This window comes from Solanum stenotomum, chromosome 7 (genome assembly GCF_019186545.1).
Source record: "Solanum stenotomum isolate F172 chromosome 7, ASM1918654v1, whole genome shotgun sequence".
Lineage (NCBI taxonomy): Eukaryota > Viridiplantae > Streptophyta > Magnoliopsida > Solanales > Solanaceae > Solanum > Solanum stenotomum.
In genome coordinates, this window is record NC_064288.1 from 50,110,239 (window position 1) to 50,130,747 (window position 20,509).

General features: G+C 28.7%; 3 protein-coding genes and 1 pseudogene across 5 annotated transcripts in view; 1 reads left to right on the forward strand and 3 right to left on the reverse strand.

The window, feature by feature from the left end:
- The window catches only part of LOC125870359 (MLP-like protein 28), a 214,051-nt gene extending 195,676 nt beyond the window's left edge, over positions 1–18,375 (reverse strand). For 2 of the 3 annotated variants that reach the window (XM_049550773.1, XM_049550776.1), the window contains exons 1-2: positions 18,331–18,375; positions 13,458–13,648 (exon numbers count right to left, since the gene is read on the reverse strand). In XM_049550773.1, coding sequence (XP_049406730.1) covers positions 13,458–13,644 — 187 coding nt within the window. In that variant the 5' untranslated portion in view covers positions 13,645–13,648; positions 18,331–18,375. Of the gene's footprint in view, positions 1–12,368; positions 12,897–13,457; positions 13,696–18,330 lie in introns of those variants that run through there. The other variant, XM_049550772.1, reaches the window with a different exon arrangement.
- LOC125870362 (MLP-like protein 28) lies at positions 5,528–6,499 on the forward strand (annotated as a pseudogene).
- The window catches only part of LOC125870361 (kirola-like), a 34,618-nt gene continuing 31,211 nt past the window's right edge, over positions 17,103–20,509 (reverse strand). Inside the window, exon 3 of the transcript XR_007446886.1 lies at positions 17,103–17,230. The gene's annotated coding sequence lies outside the window, so the exon portion shown is untranslated. The remainder of the gene's footprint in view (positions 17,231–20,509) is intronic.
- LOC125870360 (kirola-like) lies at positions 17,121–18,376 on the reverse strand. Its single transcript, XM_049550777.1, has 2 exons — positions 18,139–18,376; positions 17,121–17,570 (listed from the first exon to the last, which is right to left on the reverse strand). The coding sequence occupies exons 1-2, from the start codon at positions 18,323–18,325 to the stop codon at positions 17,305–17,307; spliced, it is 453 nt and encodes a 150-aa protein (XP_049406734.1). The 5' UTR covers positions 18,326–18,376; the 3' UTR covers positions 17,121–17,304.

The following is a 20,509-nucleotide window of genomic DNA, read 5'->3' on the forward strand; positions in this document are numbered from 1 at the left end:
TACTATTATTACTATTATTATTACTATTATTATTATTATTATTATTATTATTATTATTATTATTATTATTATTATTATTATTATTATTATATCACTGCTCACACATAATAATCAAGGTGTTGACATGAGCTTTAAAGCCAACACGTTATGTCAATGTGCTATCCCGATTTCATGAGTGCTTTTGAGAATAAGCCAATTCTCATAGGAAGCGACCTACTTCCACACATCACATAGGTGAAATCTGTCGAGAGTGCTCCTGTAAGCTTAACACTCCACCCATACGGGCTACAGATATTCATTAAGAGTTTTATCAACTCAACCTTCACAAACTACAGGAAACAATGCACTCACATCATAGGGAGGGAATAACAAGATAGTGCATTTTTCACAACAAGTCATCATATGATTAGTTTTTCCCTTTGAACCTGGTTATAGGATATCTAGTCCCTAGGTTGGGTTTCCTCATTTATGACTCAAGAATTTATAAGCTTCAATCCCATCCCCCTCGATGTGCTCTAGACCTTTTCTCTTGTTAAGGCCTTAGTAAGAGGATCTGCAAGATTATCACAAGATTTGACATAATCAATATTAATGGTATCATTTGTCAAATACGATCTTACATTACTGTGTTTCCTCCTTATAGGTCTGGATTTACCGTTGTAATAACGGTTTTGAACTCTACCAATAGCGGTGGTGCTATCACAATGAATTAAAATAGGAGGAATTGGTTTTTCAAAATAAGGTATTTGAAACAATAAATCTCTTAACCAATTCGATTATGCTAGCATATTCCCTTTGATTTATTACATCATTTTCACTTTCAACAGGAAATAAGTGAACACTTAAATCAAAAGGAGTAGCAACATGCTTGCAATCAAGAAAGTTATATTTTTCCAAAATTTTCTCAACATAATGTGACTGGTCAAGGAAAATTCCATCACATGTTCTTGTTATTTTTATTCCAAGAATAAAATTTGCCTCACCAAGATCTTTCATATCAAAATAGCTTCTAAGAATATTTCTAGCTTCATCAATTATATTCATGTTAGAGCCAAAGATCAATAAATCATCAACATATAGGCAAATAATCACATGTGAATTATTTCAAGACTTATGATATATGCACTTATCACACTCACTTGTTTTAAAACCATTTTCAATCATGCAAGAATCAAACTTTTCATGTCATTGCTTAGGTGCCCGTTTCAAGCTATATAGGGATTTAGTAAGTTTACATACTTTGCTTTATTGGCCTGCTTCAACAAAAGACTCGGGTTGATCCATATAAATTTCCTCATTTAGGTCTCCATTTAAAAAAGCAGTTTTTACATCCATTTGATGAATTTGCAAATAAAAAATTGCAGCCATAGCAATTAAAAGTCTTATGGATGTAATTCTTGTTACCGGTGAAAAAGTATCAAAAAATTCTAGGCCTTCTAGTTGTTTAAAACCTTTTGCAACTAGCTAGCCTTATATTTATCAATAGATCCATCCGGTTTTAATTTTTTTCGTAAGACCCATTTGGAACCAATAGTTTTACAACCCGGTGGTAAATCAACTAACTTCCAAGTTTTATTAGAAATCAGTGATTTCATTTCATCATTTACAGCCTCTTTCCAAAATATAGAATCATGTGAAGATAATGTTTCTTTCAAAGTGAGAGGGTCATCTCCAACATTAAACACATAAAAATCAGGACCAAAATCTTTTTCTACTCTAGTTCTTTTACTTCTTCTTAACTCAAAATCATCAATTCTTTATTTTTTAAAGTAGAAGTAGAAGAACTAGGTAGTGACAAAATATTTTGTTCAATCCTTTGACCCCCACTGTTTTTAGAATCAAAAGGGAATTTATTTTCATGAAAAATAGCATCACCAAATTCTATCACAATATTATCTTCAATATTAAAAAAACTATAGGTTGTACTATTTGAAGCATAACCAAGAAAAGCACAAGTAGTAACTTTATTACCCAATTTTGTAATCTTGGGATCCATTAGCCTCACAAAAGCTAGACAACCCCAAACTCTTAGATATCCCAAACTTGGCTTGTAACCTTTCCACAATTCAAAAGGTGCCAGTTTAAACTTTTTATGAGGCACACGATTCAACACATAACAATCAGTTAAAATAGCTTCACCCCAAAAATTTAAGGTGCATGTGACTCAATAAGCATGGCATTAGTCAATTCAACCAAAATTCTATTTTTCCTTTCCGCTACTCCATCAGATGAAGGAGAGTAAGGAGGAGTAGTTTCATGAATTATTCTCAATGATCTAACAAAAGAATTAAACTCATTTGACTCATATTCACGACCTCTATCACTTCTAATTCTTTTTATTTTTCTTCCAAACTGATTTTCAACCTCATGGAGATAAGTTTTGAAATTTTCAAAAGCATCACTTTTATTTTTCATCAAGTAAACATATGTAAACTTAGAAAAATCATCAATGAAAGTGATAAAATATCTATTACCTCCACGAGTTAAAATTCCACCAAGTTCACAAATATCAGTATGAACTAATTCTAACAAATCAGTTTTTCTTTCAACTTGAAAATGAGGCCTTTTAGTGATTTTGGCTTTACTACAAGCCTCACACTTTTCAAAATTCTTTTTAATCATTGGAATTAATCCTAAACTACTCATGATTCCAACATAACGATTATTAANTAGAAGAAAGCATATAAACAGAAGTAGAAGCTTTATTCACTTCTACATTCAATTCGAACATCCCATCACAAGCATACCCCTTTCCCACAAAAATATCCTTCTTCACAATTACATATTGATCAAATTCAATAATCCGTTTAAAGCCTGCTTTATTAAGAAGAAAAATAGACATCAAATTTTTTCTCATGGAAGGAGTATAGAGTACATCTTTCAAAGTTACCCTTCCAGAAGTAAAACACAATTCGACATCTCCCGTTCCAAGCACTTTAGTTTTGTGAGAATCACCAAGCATGATGGTTTTGGGCTCCTCAAAATGAGTATATTTTTTAAACCAGTCTTTGTCATAACAGACATGACAGTTTGCACCAGGATCAACCCACCATCCATCAACACTCTCAACCATATTTATGTCGGTAATCACCGCCACAAAAGGTTCTTCGGTAACGTTTGCCTGAGGGTTAGGACCACGTCTCCGGAATCTGCAAAATCGAGCTATATGCCCACTCTTGCCACAAACAAAGCACGGTCCCTTATCTTGAACTTGTTGATTTTGTGCTTGGTTATTTTCACCATTAGTTTTCTTGGGAGGTCTACCATTATTTTTCTTGAACTTTTTCTTCTTAGGCTTCAAAGAAGTATTTTTTGTGAGTTTCAAGAGTAGCATTATTTGAAGTAATTAAATTTACCTTCGCTGTGATGTTGCTCTCTTTTTTAAAAAAAAGTGCATCTTGGCCCCTTGCCTCTTCACCATCGTACTTTTCCACTTTTTCATGATGACAAATAAGTTCATCATCATCCATGGAGGTGTCATCAGCATTCCATCTTTTGAAATGGTTACCATTGAACCGAAATGGCTTGTTAAGGTCTCCCATCTTGGCATCCGCGGTTTTTTCAATTGTAGTGATTCTGAATCTCCTTAAAATTGTTAGTGAAAAACTTACAAGATAACAAAAAATACAAGATTACAATTGAAAATAAAAATGAAGAAATAAATATCTTCAGGCTGAGGCGCGGATATCTCTCTCTCTTTAATGAGATTCAAGCCCACTACAACAAATGTTTTTCACCGGTCCAGCAGTAGTCCTTCTTGACTTGTCCCCTCCAGGATACAACAACCTTCACAAAGTATAACTCAACAAGTCTGGACAAGAGTTGAGTCCAAAGCTCCACAAAAAGAACACCTCCCTTCAACTAATAAGAACTCTCTTTTTGACAAACTTTATGCACTTTATATTTTTCCTTGTATGTTGTTATGTCTACCAAACCAAATGAATACCATCACTATTTATAGTAGAAGAAGGCTTCCTAGCAATAAATAGGAAGATAATGGTATAGTAAATAGTGAAGATAATGGTCTTAGAAGTTACATAGGTTACAAGGATAATGGAGTATTAAAGAATGGAATAATGAGAGGGGTAACCAATGCCTCTAACGTGCACTTGCACAACGGCCAACTTTCCAACGTTCACAGAAAGCAGCAAAGTGCATAATGCCTATGGTCATTAATTGACCACTAAGTAATGAGGCACAAATGCATGCAACTCCCACGTCTTCTATTCCATCTTCATGGAAGAATGGCTATACTAAGTTTTAACAAATTAATATACAAAATATTAATATTAAAATGCTAATAAATCAACAAAATTAATTAAGTGGAGAAATAAATGTCATTATCACCCCATAAAATATCATGCTCAAGTATAGTTTTGTATGATTTCATTATCATCGAGATCTTGCACTTCGTTAATTTTAATTTGTTTATTTGATTTTGATTTGATACTCACTGAGAATATGATGCGTTGTTGATTTTGATTTAACATAAATTTTAAGAATATAGAGAATATTTTGAATCTTGTGATCTTGAACTAAAAATATGTGGAATGTATCAAAATGTTTTTTAATCTTGTGACATTAATATGTCATGTGAAGAGTTAGAATTAAAAAAATTGTCAAAAAGAAAAAGATAATCTTTTTAAAACAGACTACAAAAAGTAAAACAAAAAAATTAAAATGAATGTGTGATGAACTTGCTAATTAATTAATTATTCTTCATCACACATGACAACTTTTTCTTACTTATGATATTAAAACATGTCCTCCCAAGAGTTAGAATTAAAATATTATCAAAAAAAAGGATAATCTTTTTAAAACAGACTACAAAAAGTAAGATGAAGAAATTAAAATGTGACGAAGCATCGATAACATCATGACAACTTCTTTCTTAATATGAGCTAAACAAATATTCGATGGGACAAAGTAAAATGTGACTTTTTTCAAACGGTTCCCGTCTATTATATCAAACAAAAATAAGTTTGGGAAAATGCTTAAATATGACATCGAATTTTGAGAAAATGTTCATTTATAAATGTCACCCATTTAAAGTTTGAGTCATTTATGTCATTTTAGTTAATAAATAGTGGCATGAATGACAGGAAGAGTCTTTTCTCAAATGAAAATGACATATAAACTAAACTTTTAAGGGATGGTATAAATGAGTTTTTTCTCAAAGTTTAATGATATATTTAGCCTTTTTACTGAAAAAGTATGTAGATTCTATGTACGATAACAAGTGTAAGTTTCAATTATATACATTTAGTTTGTTTATAATATACTAATTCAATTGTTATGGCCATCATATTTTATTGCCAAATCAAGAAATCACACGTTTCAATAAAGCTAAGTTGTCACTATAATATAAATCCACAACTTATTAGAGAAAATAATTGTAGAGGGGTTGACCATCCCCCAAAGTGCAACTATATAAGGACTATCATTTCTGATTTTTTATCCATCAATTTGTCCCAACAATACTATTATTTATATCCTGCAAAATCAAATAAGTTATCACAAAAAAAAAATGAGTTTGAAAGGAAAATTGATATCACAAACAGAGATCAAATGTTGTAAGGATTTGTTTCATGAAATGTTTAAGAACAAACCATACCATTTACCAAATGTTGCACCACAAACTATTCAAGCTATCGATTTGCATGATCTAGAGATATTCTGTGTGAGGTACTATAACGACAATTTTACTTTTCTTTGGGCACGTAATAATATTTAGGGATAATTTCAAATATATCTCTCGGGGTTTCGCTCTATACCACTTGTCTCTCATGTGGTTTACCATATTACGCATACCTCTCTTATTTTGATTTTTTAAAATCATTCTTTAAACCTATTTAAAATAAATATAAATTAATTACGATTGAACAAATTTGTCCATCTTTATATTAATTTCTTCATATTAATCCATATAGACTTATTTAATAAATACTTTTAAAATAAATCAATATGAAGAAATAAGTCATGTTTTTAATATTAATACGAAGAAATTAGTATAGAGAAGGAAAAATTTATCAAGTGATTTATATTTATTTTAAATAGGTTTAAAGAATGGTTACAAAAAAAAAATCAAAATAAAGGAGGTAAGTATAATATCATAAATCACATGGGAGGTGAGTATCATAGAACGGAACCTGAAGGGAGGTTCTAAAATTAGCCCTAATATTTATATATATTCTCAATTTAAAAATCTTTTTTTTTTTGCACAAAATGTAGAGGGGCAAGAGAAGGTTGTGAAGGTGTCTATTGAAGACATAGATGAGGAAAAAGGTTAGTGGCATACAACATATTTGAAGGTAATTTAATAGAGCAATACAAGGCTTTCAAAGTAACTCTTCATATTGAAAATGAAGAAGAAAACAACTTGGTTATATGGACTATCCAATATGAGAAACAGAATGAAGACATACAAGAACCCTTTTCTTATTTGCAAATGGCTGTTAATTTGACTAAAGATGTTGACGCTCATCATGTCAACCAGTAATATCTTATGTTGCTCAGACTCTTTAAAAATATGGACGGATATATTTGGAGAGAATTCAATACAAGTACAACATCATTTTTAGAGAGTCTGGGTGATATCTATGGTTTGTTGAGAATAACGTGAGTTTCATGTTCTCTATGAATTTTAAGTGGTTGTGTTTGTTGATTTTTGTCTTTCTCATTAAGATGTAATTTGCTTTGTTGTGTTCTCATGAAATATTGTATAATTTTTTAGGGTTTGATAGATAAGCTCTTAATTCATGGGGTCGATTATTTCATCACGACTAGCATTCTTTGATCATTCTTTCTTTGTATGTCCAAGCCTTGGTCCATTGTTGAGATTAATATGTTCGATCCATTTTGCTTCTTTAAGATGGATCACTTCCGACGTTAATCTTGTTCCCTTCCACATGCCATCATTCACTCTATATCGAGATAGAGAAAATAGCAATGGAGAAACGGCGGTTAGTTAAGAGTACTGTATCTTTCATTTCAAGGATATGCGTTGAAGTTCCAGTCAAAAAATGCATTCGTATTGGAATACATCACAATCAATCCTTAGTATATGAAGGGTCAAACATATATACTTTGCTCCACTTGTGGACACACAAGAAATACATAATGTACAATTAAACCAGCTGGTGGAGTAGAAAGACCTAACGACAAAATGGAGGAGGACCCAAAGAAAAAGGACAAAGCAGCGCAAGGAGAGGGAGGATAAGCAAATAATGCGAGAGCAACAGGCACTGGGAAAAATTAAGGGCAAAATACATAGATAATTACTTTCATTTTATTATTCTTTGAAATAGTAAATTCATTAATATTATTAATATAAGATAAAAACATGTATATCTTGGTAATGCAATTTGATTAATTTCAAATTATTACTCTTAAAATAATAAATTCATTAATTTGATGTATCTATATCAATCTATGATGTATCCAACAAACTAAACACTTAGATACATGAGTGTCCTGCATGTACATTCATATGTATCATAGAAGTATCTATCATTAATTTCATGTATTTGTTATAGGTATCTAGTATTAATTTTATGTGTATATATATATATATATATATAATATTAATTTCATGTGTCTTTTATATGTATCTAGTACTAATTTGATGTATCAAGTATCAATTGCATATGTTATATCCAAAAACATGTATCTCGAATACATAGTAAGCATATACATCTAATTATGTGTATCTAAATATGGAATATACAAAAAGAAGAAGCATATACATCTAATTATGTGTATTTAAATTTCATACGTTATATCCAAAAACATGTATCTCGAATACATAATAAGCATATACATTTAATTATATGTATCTAAATATGAAATGTAGCTGAAACACATGGATTTAGGAACAAATCACGACTGTAGAGTATCTGTCGTATCATTAATATCATCGTGTTGTTAAAAATCATGTATCCGAAATTTAATGGTGGATACATATACATGGTCAAACACCCCATTACTAAAAATACAACTCAGATCTTACTTAAGATTACTACTTATTGGATACACATGTTTCAAGGGCTCTATCAAAGTAATATTGGTACTACCAAATTCATGTCACGGTAACCAAAGAAAGCCTTAGAAAAACACCAACAAACAAAACTCTCTACAATACTCACTTTGATCCTTTTGCGTTGTGGCATAACATAATCAAAACTAAGATCCATTTCTTCCGGAGACAAACAATCAAGACCCACTCTGAATTAAAGTTTTCTTTGTAGCAGTTACTTTGATTTGATCTAGTTATAAATAAACAATACATAATATTTGGGTTCAGGAGAATTTGTCGGACATCTTGAGAAGAAGAGAGTAGATTAGCTATTGTTGGAATGAAGTTATACGATGAAATTCTTGAATCATAAAGGAGGAGACATAATTGAGTGATAAATATGGGAGGGGAGAATTAAGAGATAGTGGTTTATTTGGAGTGAAAGAGTTAATTAAGCAGATAATTAATCAATCCTAGTTTTAAGGTATGTGGGTATCTAATAATCTAATTGTATCTTCAAATAATATATTAATATATGGTATAAATTATTAAAAGTGGTAATATATGTAATTGTTTGAAAGTAAAGATAATATTAGTATATATAGTAGTAATGTATGTCTAATAAGGTAGTTTATCCAAAAATTAATGTCAACTCAAACACTAAACAGCCACAAAATTTTAAAAATTATAATAAAAAAAAAACAGGGAAACCCAGAAAAGGACGAGGCGGTTACTGTTTCGGGTACCCCTAAAATAACCCCTATGGCGACCTCATGGAGTACTTATCATTACATTACTTGAGTTCATTATTATGGGAGAAATGGGCTACGAAGATTGCTACTAGATACCCCGCCTCAACTCACGTATGAGTATCCATCACAAGAGATTGTTACTAGAAATCCCGCCTCAACTCACGTATGCGTTTCCATCTCTATCAATATCCATCTCAACCCAACATCATTCATTAGATAGATCATAGATTCAATAGGTGAGAAGGTCTTTTCATCCTAAGAATCCCCATATTGTGAGAAAACCTCTCATAACATGTCATTATCATTCATAAGTGTACAATTGAGAATAGCCTTTCAATCAACACATCATCATTAACATAATCATAGAAACTTCATTCGTAAGTGTGTGTGGGTGAGAATATCCTTTCAAAAACACCACTATTACATCATAGTCATAATCACATTACTTTCAAAGTATTCATAAAGCATGTACATAAATATCATGATCATACATAATTCTCATAATTTTCCCTTCAAGGACCATAGATCACATTCAATCAACACACCTAGAATTACTACATTAGGCATGGATAATAACATTATTCAAGTAATCAATTCATAACATTCATAATTCTATAGCATTCTACTAGTATCAATCAATTCCCACACTTTAAGATCCAATTTGGGAAAATAGGAAAATTCATGGATTCTTGAGGAATTCATCTTAAAATCATATAAAATCATCAATATATCCATAAACAAACATAATTCAATCATTTAAAATGAATTTGAAAGGAATCCATGAGATTGAAGTCAAACCCTAACTTTTGGATTTTCTAGTTTTAAAATTGGGGGCTTTGGAGAGGCTCTATGGGTGAAGGTTACCCAGAGGCGTATCCAGGAGGGGGTCACCGGGTTCACGTGAACCCATGCTCCCCTCCTGAAATCATATATAGTAGTGTTATATTTTTTAAAAATATTTAAATATAGATATGTGAACCCACACTTGAAGTATTATACCGTGCGATTATGTTGGGTGCACCTCTCTAAGTGAGGTTAGAAATTTGAATCTTTTAGTTATCTTGTTTTATTTTCCTTTTAAAAATTGGGTAATGTCTCTCTAAGTGGTTTGGATAGGTAAAAATAACTTTGGACCTATAATTTTAAAATTTTAATTATTTTTAGTGATAAGAACCTAAATGTTAAATCGATCAAATTTATATCTTAGATCCACCTTTTTGTAATAGTGCACCCATCATCTCAAAATCCTGGATACGCCTCTGAGGTTACCCATAGATGAAGAGCTACCATACCTTATTGAAGATTCACCACGAATTTGAGGAGAAAAGCTTGATTCTTCAACCCTATCTTCACCTTTCTTCTTCTTCTTCCTTGAAATTCTAGAGAGAGTTTATTTGGGAAAAAGTTGGCTAGGGATTTGGGTATTTGGATTTTATGAAGTGAATGGGTTGTTTAATGACTTAAAAATTAAACTCTTATATAGGTGTATTAAAACAATATAAAACGACCTCACAGCAAACTAACTAAAATAGGAATTACCCAAACTACCCCTTACCTTGGCCGACCTTGGACAGTGTTACAGGCATGACCCACGACCATCACCTACAAGGCATGGACTGACCCACAACCCGTACTAGTGGGGCGTGGTTCATGGTCTGTGGCCTTTCGAGAAAATTTGACACTATGACGAATGGTTGTCTCATGATTCCACCCCGAAAAAGCAATACTGTGTTTAAGAGTGTTCAAAATAAGTTATTGCTATCACTAACTTGTCATTTTTCGACTAGTAAACTTGATCGTGGTTCATGTAGTTATTTTATAAAAAATATTAAAAATTTATAAATTCTCTCTTTGTCATCTAACAAATATATATTCTCTCTTCAGTTTATATTAAGTGAATTGTTGAAGAATAATATATTTTTTGAAAAGAATATTCTAGGATATAAATAAAAGGCTATTTCAATTATGATCCTTTTTATTATTTCTAAACTATTCTCCTAGAAAACATAAAATAGTTATTAATATCATTAAACGAAAGATAAATATATTTTTAAAAAATCTTAACAGTGCTTTTAACTTTGAACAATTCACTTATTTGGATTATAAAAAAAAAATCCAATATGAACTAGAGGGAGTACTATAGTATCTTTCTTTCTAAAGTAAGTAATTTTTTAGAAATTTAAGACAAAAAGTAGTAATTGTTTTCCATTATACTTTTATGATAAGGAACTACTTCTTAACAATGTTCAATTCTAAATAAATACTAAATAAATATGTATAAATTATACTCCCATTTATTAATTTCAATTTGTTTATCCTATTTTATTTTTTTTATTTAGTTCGTTCTAAAAATGAATGTAATTTAATTAGTGTATAATTTTTCAAAATTATGCGATCTATTTTAGCTCTGACTTTTAGTTTTAAATTCATATTCTTTAGTTATAGCTTTATTATTTTGAATGTCGGTAATATTTGTTTATTGTAATTACTTTGAGTCTAAATCAACGATTGATGACGAAAAATACCTTAATTATGGACATCTTAATGGACCTCTTCACATTAAATTTGTGCAAACAAAAAGTAATTAACAATTAAAATATATAAAAATCATATTAAAATTTAATCAACTTTCTAAATTCTATCTATATCACATAAATTTGGGCACTTGTGTCTAGTATAAATTAATAAGAGAGTCTTGCCTCAGATTCATGCATTGAATATTCTAAATAAAACTAAAATTCTTCCTTTTTTTTTTGTGCATTGTTTCTAATTCCTTTGAATTACCATTCCTTTGAATTACAGTTTGTGTAGATAATAAAAGAATAGATAGAAAGGTATACGTGATTAGTTTGTAATTGTTTTTGTGAAATTAATACTAATACAGTTTTTCTTTAAAAAAATAAATTAATTAAAGTTGTGTTGTCAACTTACAAGCGTTCATAAATCTGAATTTTATAATTAAAAAGACGGGTGAGAAAAAAAGATTGAAATATAATTTACTTTTAAAAAAACGTTTTACCATATACTTGCAAATAATTTTTCAAATTCACGGACGCTTATGAATTGACAAATGACATCTAAAACAAATTTTAAAAGTAAGATTCGTTTTTTTTCTACATGGCTAATAAGTTCAATAAGTACTGTTTTATTTTGAAAAAAAATAACCTTTTAAAGCTTGTAGTCTAAAATAATTCTTAAATATTAGTATAGTTATAAATCATTTTATTATTAAAAAAATTAAAATTAAATTATTTCGTAAAAAGACTTTTTTAAAAGAGACCAAAAAATGGTGCTACATGAAACTACATGACAAATAGATTAGGCCGGGTTAAACAAAGTGGGTCCTAAAGGAATTGACTATTTCAAAGTGACGTTAGGTCATTTGATTTTAGCTTTTACACATGTTTTTGTATTTAAATAAAAATAAATATAAATATCAAATTACACTACAAGAAGTATATTTAAACTATTTCTGATGGTTAAAAAATATACTTGATCCTTTTAAAGAAAATTAAAAAAAATATCACTATATAAATTAGGAGGAGGCGAAGATCAATATATATAAACTTCATACCCATGCCTTATTACACAACACACACGTTAACATAGTTGACAACATATCACTTACATGAGAAAGACACAACAAACATAAAAAAAGTACACAACCAACATGGACAAACAACAAACAAAGCATATGGTATTTATGTAAATCTCACATGAATATATATGATCCCATCCTAAGTTGCTCGGTTTCTTCAAAAATATTGTCATACTTGTGTCAGATCCTTGAAAAATGCACTATTTTTAAAGAATTTGACACACACCTGATGACATTTTTTAATAGTCCGAGCAACATAGATCCCATCAATTGGCATGGTGATCATCAATAGCTTTTGTCATACCAACAACGAAGTCCAGCAAACTTATAAGTTCAGGGACATTCTCATTTGGCCTTTCATACTCCAATGTCCAACTAACCAAATCGATTTCGTCTTTTGTTTCGATATGAAGAGTTGCTTTAAAACTATTATATTTATCTGTTACATCTCCTTCAAATTCTCTGAGTATGAGCACCTTTTTTTCATGATCTATAGCTTCAAGTATTTGTTTAGAGATCTTCTTTTCCCCATCTGCCATACAAAAAAAAGGAGTTGGAATGAGAAACAACATAGAGTTGACATGTTAAAAAATCATCTAAAGAGATGTATCTCAATCACAATCGCTAAAATAGTTGAAAAGCTATCGCAGAAACTTCCAGAAAAAAGGCAAGTTAAAGGCATTCTCTTATCCGCTGAACTTAGATGAGGAGCCGGATAACATTTTTAGTCAATACCAAAAGCGTAAATGAGTTAGGAGCGAAGAGTGTTCGAGAAGATTCAATTAGCCAAAATGAATTTTTAGATTTTCAGATTTATCGACATCAAGTTCATAAAAAGAACCAAATTGTTCAAGTGGGTTGGGGATGATAAATCTCTATAAACGCACTGCACTTTTATAGACTGCACCCACTACTCCGCTTTGATAGTGGTTTCTTATTTATTTGTTGGGTTCGATATGAAAGTAAGAAAATATTATTTTAAAAACATTTGTATATATCTAAAACAAAATTATGAGGATGGAATGAGTAGGCCGGGAGGGGAGGGAAAGGGTGGGGTGGGGCTTATTAGGACATTTTTAAATATTTAGCTTACCAAGGGTATAGGTCCAACAAATTTTGGATCCAACAGTTCCAATGTCACCTTCAAGAAGATCAAAACCTTGTACATGCAAAGGGGACATAGTAGAGACATGATGTGGTTTATTTGTAAAAACATCATGAAACACATCCTTGTTAGCCTTCATTTCTATCTTGGCACACAACACAGATTTTAGACTCATTTTACTAAAGACTTGGAAATAAAAAGATGTAGTGACACTATAAGAAAATTGTAGTGGACAAGTGTTGATATCCTCTACAATGATTATTCAACAATATATATAGACTAGAAGGGGGAAGGGAGGGGCTTTTCTAATCCTTTTTTAAATTTCTCAAAAAAACTGACATAAATTTTATTTTTCATGCACTTGTATCAATACTTATAATATACTAGACACCGGAGCCCGTGCTAGCACGGGCCTAATATGTATTATTTTTTATTTCAATTTATGTGATACAAATAAAATTAAAGAGTTAATCAAACTTTAATATTAATGTTAAATAGTTTAAATTTTTAATCATTGTTAACTATGGTAACTTTTTTATGCCTTTTAACATTTTAAATTGCTAATTTTTATTGTATGATTTGTAATATTTTTTACGCAATTTTCAAATAATAAAGGTTATTTCTTCTTTCTCAATTTATGTGGTACTAATAAAATTTTGAGATTCAATCAATTTTTTTGTCTTTGAAATATTTCTAGTTGTTAATTACTGTAATTTATAGTACTTTCTAAGTAATTTTTAAATAATATATGTGTCACCAATAAAATTTGAAGAGTCAATCAGATCTTTTATATATTTTTATATATTTTAAATATTTAAGTAATTAATTATCATAATTTATAATATTTTATACAATTTATTTAATATAGTAAATATAGTAAAAGAAATTTAAAAGAAACAAGCAAAATGAATTCATCATAGAAAATTACCAAAGCATCCTTCCATACATCAATAATGGATCCCACTTTTTGGTTTTAAAAAAATGCATTTTGGGAGGATAATTTTGTCCAAAGTGGAAATAGAATAAGTATAAAGTATTAAAGCACAATGACATTGAATCATAAAATATCCAAAAGTACCAAAATTATCCCTAGGTGAACAGGCAGGCATGTTGACCTCCTGCCTTATCACCTATATAGTATTCCCTCTTATAGTATAGTAATAGAAATATATATATATATATATATATATANGAAATTGAAGTTGAAATTTTTCATTAGGAGAAATTTTTTTGGCCAGAAAATTGTTCAGAATTTGGCCAGAATGGTAAAATAACATATTTCACACTATGCTATTTTATCTTTTTGAACATTTTTACCCTTTTAACTTTAATACTTTTTAATGAAAAATGAAAAAAAAATCAATTTATTCTAAAATAAAAAGAATATTATAGACTTTTTAAATTTCTGACCAAATTTTCTAATTATTTAGCATTACTTTTAAAATTGTGAAAGAATTATATATAGATATAATAATATAATGAAGATTAGTTGAATTATCTTTAATGAAAAATTGCACAGAGTATATAGATAAAATATAGTAGTTGATTATATATTAAGTCTTGAACACTCTCGATTCAATTTTATTTTTAAAAAAGAAAAGCAATATTGTGTTTAAGGGCGTTCAAAATAAGTTATTGCTATCACTAACTTATCATTTTTCGACTAGTAAACTTGATCGTGGTTCATGTAGTTATTTAATAAAAAATATTAAAAATTTATAAATTCTCTCTCTGTCATCTAACAAATATATATTCTCTCTTCAGTTTATATTAAGTGAATTGTTGAGGAATAATATATTTTTTGACAAAAATATTCAAGGATATAAATAATAAAGGCTATTTTCAATTACTATCCTTTGGATTATTTCTGAACTATTCTCTTAGAAAACATAAAATAATTAGTAATATCACTAAATGAAAGATAAATATATTTAAAAAAAAATCTTAACAATTCTTTTAAACTTTGAACAATTCACTCATTTGGATTATAAAAGAAAATTCCAATATGAACTAGAGGGACTACTATATTATCTTTCTTTCTAAAATAAGTATTATTTTGGTGAAAAAATAGACCGTTTCAAAATAAATATATTTTTAGAAATTTAGGAGAAAAACTAGTAATTATTTTCCATTATACTTTTATGATAAGGAACTACTTCTTAACAATGTTCAATTCTAAATAAATACTAAATAAATATGTATAAATTATACTCCCTTCATTAATTTTAATTTGTTTGTCCTATTTTATTTTATTTAGTTCGTTCTAAAAATGAATGTAATTTAATTAGTGTATAATATTTTCAAAATTATGGGATCCGTTTTAGCTATGACTTTTAATTTAAATTCATATTCTTTAGTTATTGTTTTATTATTTTGAATGTCGGTAATATTTGTTTATATCTTGTAACTACTTTGAGTCAAAATCAACAATCAATGACGAAAAATACCTTAATTATGGACATCTTAATGGACCTCTTCACATTAAATTTGTGCAAACAAAAAGTAATTAACAATTTAAAATATCTAAAAATCATATTAAAATTGAATTAACTTTCTAATTCTATCTATATCACATAAATTAAAATAAAAAAATAATAGATATTGGGTCCATACTAGCACGAACACACTTGTCTAGTATAAATTAATAAAGAGAGTCTTGCCTCAGATTCATGCATTGAATATACTAAAAAAACTAAAATTCTTCCTTTTTTTGTGCATGTTTCTAATTCCTTTGAATTACCATTCCTTAATTCCTTTGAATTACAGTTTGTGTAGATAATAAAAGAATAGATAGAAAGGTATACGTGATTAATTTGTAATTGTTTTTGTGAAAATTAATAATACAGTTTTTCTTTAAAAAAATAAATAAATTAAAGTTGTATTGTCAACTTACTAGTGTTCATAAATCAGAATTTTATAATTAAAAAGACGGGTGAGAAAAAAAGATTGAAATATAATTTACTTTTAAAAAAACGTTTTACAATATACTTGCAAACAATTTTTCAAATTCACCGACGCTTATGAATTGACAACATGACATCTAAAAAAAAAATTAGAAGTAAGATTCGTTTTTTTCTACATGGCTAATAAGTTAAATAAGTACTGTTTTATTTTGAAAAAAAAAATCTTTTAAAGCTTGTGGTCTAAAATATTAATTTTTAAATATTAGTATAGTTATAAATCATTTTATTATTAAAAAAATTAAAATTAAATTATTTCGTAAAAAGACCTTTTTAAAAGAGACCAAAAAATGGTACTAAATAAAACTAGATGACAGATCAGGCCAGGTTAAACAAAGTGGGTCCTAAAGGAATTGACTATTTCAAAGTGACGTTAGGTCATTTGATTTTAAGCTTTTACACATGTTTTTGTATTTAAATAGAGATAAATATAAATATCAAATTACAATAGAAGTATATTTAAACTATTTCTGATGGTTAAAAAATATACGATCCTTTTAAAGAAAATTAAAAAAAAAAATCACTATATAAATTAGGAGGAGGCGAAGATCAATATATATAAACCTCACACCCATGTCTTATTACACAACACAAAGGTTAACAGAGTTGACAATATATCATTTACATGAGAAAGACACAACAAACATAAAAAAAGTACAGAACCAACATGGACAATTAAACAACAAACAAAGCATAGGGTATTTATGTAAAGCTCACATGCATATATATGATCCCATCCTAAGTTGCTCGGACTCTCCTAAAATGTTGTCACATATATGTTCGATTCTTCAAAAATGCACTCTTTTTTTTAAGGATTCAACATGCATTTGATGAATTTTTTGAAAAGTCCAAGCAACATAGATCTTAACAATTCATCAATTGGCATGGTGATCATCAATAGCTTTGGTCATACCAACAATGAAGTTCAGCAGACTTATAAGTTCAGGGACATTCTCATTTGGCCTTTCATACTCCAATGTCCAGCTTACCAAATCGATTTCGTCTTTTGTTTCGATATGAAGAGTTGCTTTAAAACTATCATAATTATCTATTACATCTCCTTCAAATTCTTTGAGTACGAGCACCTTATTTTCATGATCTATAGCTTCAAGTATTTGTTTAGAGATCTTCTTTTCCCCATCTGCCTTACAAAAAAAAGAGTTGGAAATGAGAAACAACATATGTAGAGTTGACATGTTAAAAGACCATCTAATTAAAGAGATTTATCTCAATCATAATCGCTAAAATAGTTGAAAAAACTATCGCATAAACTTCCAGAAAAAGGCAGGTTAAAGGCATTCTCTTATCAGTTGAACTTAGATGAGGAGCAGGATGACATTTTTAGTCAATACCAAAAGTGTAAATGAATTAGGAGCGAAGAGTATTCGAGAAGATTCAATTGGCCGAAATGAATTTTTAGATTCACAGATTTATCGACATCGAGTTCATAAAAATAACCAAATTGTTCGAGTGGGCTGGGGATGATAAATCTCTATAAACGCACTGGACATTTATAGACTGCACCCACTACTCTGCTTTGATAGTAGTTTCTTATTTATTTGTTGGGTTCGATATGAAGTAAGAAAATATTATTTTAAAAACATTTGTATATATCTAAAACAAAATTATGAGGATGGAATTAGTAGGCCGGGAGGGGAGGGAAAGGGTGGGGTGGGGCTTATTAGGACATTTTTAAATATTTAGCTTACCAAGGGTATAGGTCCAACAAATTTTGGATCCAACAGTTCCAATGTCACCTTCAAGAAGATCAAAACCTTGTACATGCAAAGGGGACATAGTAGAGACATGATGTGGTTTATTTGTAAAAACATCATGAAACACATCCTTGTTAGCCTTCATTTCTATCTTGGCACACAACACAGATTTTAGACTCATTTTACTAAAGACTTGGAAATAAAAAGATGTAGTGACACTATAAGAAAATTGTAGTGGACAAGTGTTGATATCCTCTACAATGATTATTCAACAATATATATAGACTAGAAGGGGGAAGGGAGGGGCTTTTCTAATCCTTTTTTAAATTTCTCAAAAAAACTGACATAAATTTTATTTTTCATGCACTTGTATCAATACTTATAATATACTAGACACCGGAGCCCGTGCTAGCACGGGCCTAATATGTATTATTTTTTATTTCAATTTATGTGATACAAATAAAATTAAAGAGTTAATCAAACTTTAATATTAATGTTAAATAGTTTAAATTTTTAATCATTGTTAACTATGGTAACTTTTTTATGCCTTTTAACATTTTAAATTGCTAATTTTTATTGTATGATTTGTAATATTTTTTACGCAATTTTCAAATAATAAAGGTTATTTCTTCTTTCTCAATTTATGTGGTACTAATAAAATTTTGAGATTCAATCAATTTTTTTGTCTTTGAAATATTTCTAGTTGTTAATTACTGTAATTTATAGTACTTTCTAAGTAATTTTTAAATAATATATGTGTCACCAATAAAATTTGAAGAGTCAATCAGATCTTTTATATATTTTTATATATTTTAAATATTTAAGTAATTAATTATCATAATTTATAATATTTTATACAATTTATTTAATATAGTAAATATAGTAAAAGAAATTTAAAAGAAACAAGCAAAATGAATTCATCATAGAAAATTACCAAAGCATCCTTCCATACATCAATAATGGATCCCACTTTTTGGTTTTAAAAAAATGCATTTTGGGAGGATAATTTTGTCCAAAGTGGAAATAGAATAAGTATAAAGTATTAAAGCACAATGACATTGAATCATAAAATATCCAAAAGTACCAAAATTATCCCTAGGTGAACAGGCAGGCATGTTGACCTCCTGCCTTATCACCTATATAGTATTCCCTCTTATAGTATAGTAATAGAAATATATATATATATATATATATATATATATATATATATACTAGATAATGTTGTCCGTGTTATGCACGGGCCCAATAATATAAATGATATGTTTTGGGGCTAATAACTGAATTTTTGAAGCGATTGTTTGCGTGGATAAAGGAATAAGTTTTTTTATCACAAACTTGTACTTTCTTTGACGCTATTTAAGGCATAATAAGACTACCCACATACAACATTTTTGAAATATTTTATGTTGTCAATTATCATTATTTATAGTATTTTTACGATAGATTCACTTCAAGAATCAGTGGAATTTATTGTATTTTTTTCAAAACATATTTTATATTGTCAATTATCATGATTTATAGTATTTTTACGCAATTTTTAAATATAAAAAAATTAAAAATAAGACAAATAAATTAAAATGGACCCAATATTTGTTATTTTTGTCGTCTCAATTTATGTGACACAAATGAAATTTGGAGAGTCATCCCAATTTTCATATATTTTTTTAAAATGTTTTAAGTTATTAATTATTGTGATTTATATTATTTTTATGTAACTTTCAAATAACGTACATTACTGGTCACTTTGTCCTAATTTATGTGATATGGATAAAATTACAAAATTAACCCTTTTAAAATGTCTTTCAGATATTTTAAGTTGTTAATTATTATTATTTATAATACTTTTTTGGTAAATTTAAAATGATATGTGTTATTTTTTCTGTCCCAATATATGTGACCCTGATAGAATTTTGAGAGTCAACGTATTTTATTATATAGATTTTAAATATTTTAAATTGGTAATTATTGTAATTTTTAATGCTTTTTAAGTCATCTGTAAATGATATATGTTGCTTCCTTGATTGGAACTTTTCCATTTGTGACACATATATATAGATATTTGGTGCCCGTGCCAGCACGGGCCCAATAAATATTAATTTTTTTTGTTTTAATTTATGTGATATAAATGGAATTTGAAGATCAGTCGATTTTTTATATGTTTTCTTAAAAATATATTTAAAGTTATTAAATTGTTGTGATTTATAGTATTTTTGCGTTAGTTTTGAATAATATAGGTTACTCATGTTTCAATTCACGTGAAAAATCATAAATATTTTCAGTTGTTAATTTATTGTGAATTCTAGAAATTTTGACGTTATTTTCAAATAGTACATGTTACTTATTCTATTCCAATTAGTCAACCAAA